The sequence below is a fragment of the Pteropus vampyrus genome, unplaced genomic scaffold (genome assembly GCF_000151845.1).
Source record: "Pteropus vampyrus isolate Shadow unplaced genomic scaffold, Pvam_2.0 Scaffold19, whole genome shotgun sequence".
NCBI lineage: Eukaryota > Metazoa > Chordata > Mammalia > Chiroptera > Pteropodidae > Pteropus > Pteropus vampyrus.
Genome location: NW_011888800.1, coordinates 12,216,708 through 12,219,757, shown reverse-complemented (window position 1 = coordinate 12,219,757; position 3,050 = coordinate 12,216,708). Strand labels below are relative to the sequence as shown.

The 3,050-nt window shown below is 34.2% G+C and overlaps 1 protein-coding gene across 1 annotated transcript; it reads right to left on the bottom strand.

Moving 5' to 3' along the window:
* Positions 1–246, bottom strand: CTXN2 (cortexin 2). The gene has a single exon (XM_011355072.1). It carries the CDS (start codon positions 244–246, stop codon positions 1–3), a length of 246 nt encoding a protein of 81 aa, XP_011353374.1.
* Between the last annotated feature and the right edge of the window lie 2,804 nt (positions 247–3,050).

Sequence of the window (3,050 nt, the reverse complement as noted above, 5' to 3'; positions counted from 1 at the left end):
TCATGCTAGTGCATATTCAAATGTCCCTTTATCAAACTCTTCAACTTCATCTTCCCATGTAGAGGACGGCATGCTACTATACGGGTCTAGAAGGATTTTGAAGCATCTGATAATAAGAAGTCCCAAGAAAATACACAAAATTCCGACAAAAGCAAAGCCAGCTTTTTGCTCCAGAGTCAATGAGAAAGCTGATACTTCGTTGACACTCATCTTAGCTGAAGAGTTACCACAGTAGGTACTACTCATTATTCACTGTCACATCATTGTGGTGCTTCAGAATTCCAGCTGGAGTCACCTCTTGGCCTAGACACAAAATTAGAATCAGTTTAGTGGTATAATGCAGGTACTTGTTTTATAAAATCTGGCATTTTTCAAACCCTCTTAACTCACAAATGTTTGAAAACATCAGATACGAATCATGATCAAATTAGCACTGGAGATGCTATTTTTATTATAGTAATTACAGAATTGCCTTTGTGGGCACATAAAACTGTGCCTATAAACACTAAATATAAAATCAAGTATGAAGGTAAATATTGAAATAATTAACCCTAAAAGCTTTTAATCAAAAGCATTGGGAAGTGGTTAAGTCACTGCTTCTTAATTAGATGATACAAATTATCATCTAATTTCCCCATGTGTAGATAATACCATAAATAATTATAGGGGGTGAGCTGGTTAAATTCTCTAAAGTCCATGTTTCAAGCTCTGAGTCCAGTATTATTTTGTCTGATACAAATTCTAACCCTTTTAATGTCTTCTTTTTCACCCCTTAGCTTTTAGATTTATGTTTTTATATTTTCTTTCCTACTACTGCTCTATACATTAAATGTCAATTTCTCAAAGAAAGAAATTGTGTTTTTAAAATTTTGTTTGTAAGGGCAGTACCCAATATATCAGCTTGCAAATAACAAGCAGCAGTAGCTGTGGACCATTAGCCATCTCTCCACCACCTCCATTAGCTTTCAGAACACCCTAAATAAACATAAAATTCAAATTAAACAGTGTATTTTCTTTGAAAATATAGCTTCAAGGCAAACTCCTCAGTCCCTTGCCAATCAGATTCTCACTCATAAGCTACTACACCGAGATTCTAAGACTATAACAAAAGTATTGAGAAGGTGTGTGTTGAAGCAAAAAAAAAAAAAAAACAAACAAACAAAAACAAAATCCCATTGATGTCTTAATTCTAATAAAAATTAGAATTTGTTAATTGGTCAATGGTTATTAACTTACAGCCACCCTTCTTGAAAGGACTGTTACAAAATAGCTTGCCATCCAATAACTGAGAATGATAGATGATAGATAATCATTAGTGTTTTCATTTTTGTTGTCATTTTGTTTCATTTTTTATGTTTTGTTGTTGCATCTTCTGATAATTTTTAAGAACTATGTTTATTAAAATGACTGGCCCTTCAGATTTTTTTGAATGGAAGGTGAGGAGTGGAGAAAGGGAGTAGTTAATAAGAATAAGCCTTGTAGCTTTCAGAAATTTTTACCAACTAATATAACAGTTAATGTCAAATGATATTTTATTTTATAAGGGCTTAGATTACGCAGGAGCTTTATTTTCAAACCTTAAGTGTCAGAAATATTCGGTCCATCTGGGGTATGCTGGTTACTTGACTTTTTTTTTAATAAAAGGAAAAAGTACTGTTTTAAACTCCTTTGTTGAATTTCTTTCCACCAAATCATTTTTCTGACCCCAACAAATATGGTATAGTGAATATACTTTCTTATTTTTTAAAATTTAGGATCACTTAAGTGGCTCAGAGTGATTTTTCTGAAGATTGAATTCTTGTTGTATAATTCTGTAGAAGACATTGGAAACTGGACCGAATATCTAATGAACTTGGGACTTAATAAGAAATTTTTTTCCGACTAAATCTCTAATTTTATTGCTTTTGTCAATCAAAGGTCTTTTGTTGAGATCCATACACTGTTTAATGGGTGGAGAAACTGAAAAGCAGGATGTTTTTACCTGAGATTCTGGACCAAACATTTGTCAAGTTAACTGACTGATTCAACCAAGTAACTGGTTTAAATTACTTTCTCAGTAGAGCCATGCCATTAGAATATTTCAGGGGATATGTGAGTGAGAGGAGGCAATAAAAGTGGTTTACTGGTGGTCACTGTGGTGTGCCCAGCAGATGCCCTTCAGTGAAGGATTTGTTGCCAGCAGCTGGAAGTGCTGTCAGTAGATAGTCTTCAACTGCTGGCCCCTTTAATAGATTGCCTTGACAACAGAGAGCTGCCTCACCAAGGTCAGGCCACTTCCTAGTGCAGACCGTTTTCAATGACTGATGTGAGAGTAAAAAGGCTTGGCCATCTTGATTCAAAGGGGCACAACTCTGAAGAACTATTCTAGCTCTAGAGTTCTACATAGGGTAAACTGAGGCTGTCATTGGTTCCAAATCACAGTTCAACTTCTGCCCATTCATATATATCTACCCACTCTTCCACAGGGACTGAGCCCAAGGACCTACTTAATAAACATACTACTCACTACTCTTTCTCAGAGTCTGGTTTCTGAGAACCCTGACCTGCAGCAATTGGGGATCTGTACATTTTTCAACTAGTTCATTTTGCCATTCTATAGAAATAGCCTCAATTGAGTATAGTTATGATATCAGCTAATTTTATTTATATGTTTTTAAAAATCATAATGTAGATAATGACAGAGTGATAGCTGATCATTAGAAAAGTTAAGTCTTAGTAAGTTGGCTCTTAGCCAGTGATTAATCCACTAGAGCCTGTTATTCTTATTAAAATCCACCAACTGACTAAACAAACAAACAAGAGGTATTTTCTAGCTGTAGCAATAAAACATCCAACTCATTTGTCACTGTTAAATTAAAACAAAGTATCTTCCTAGTTAGAGATGTTTTATATTATAATTTGTCTGACATATATCATATAATGCTTTGTTCTTAGAGTCTTAGACAATCTGTGAATTGAGGTACTTATCATTTTTAATGGAAAAATAACTACTTCTTAAGTAGTGGTTACATTTGCTTGCATAATGTAGGTAGTCAATAAATATTTGAATT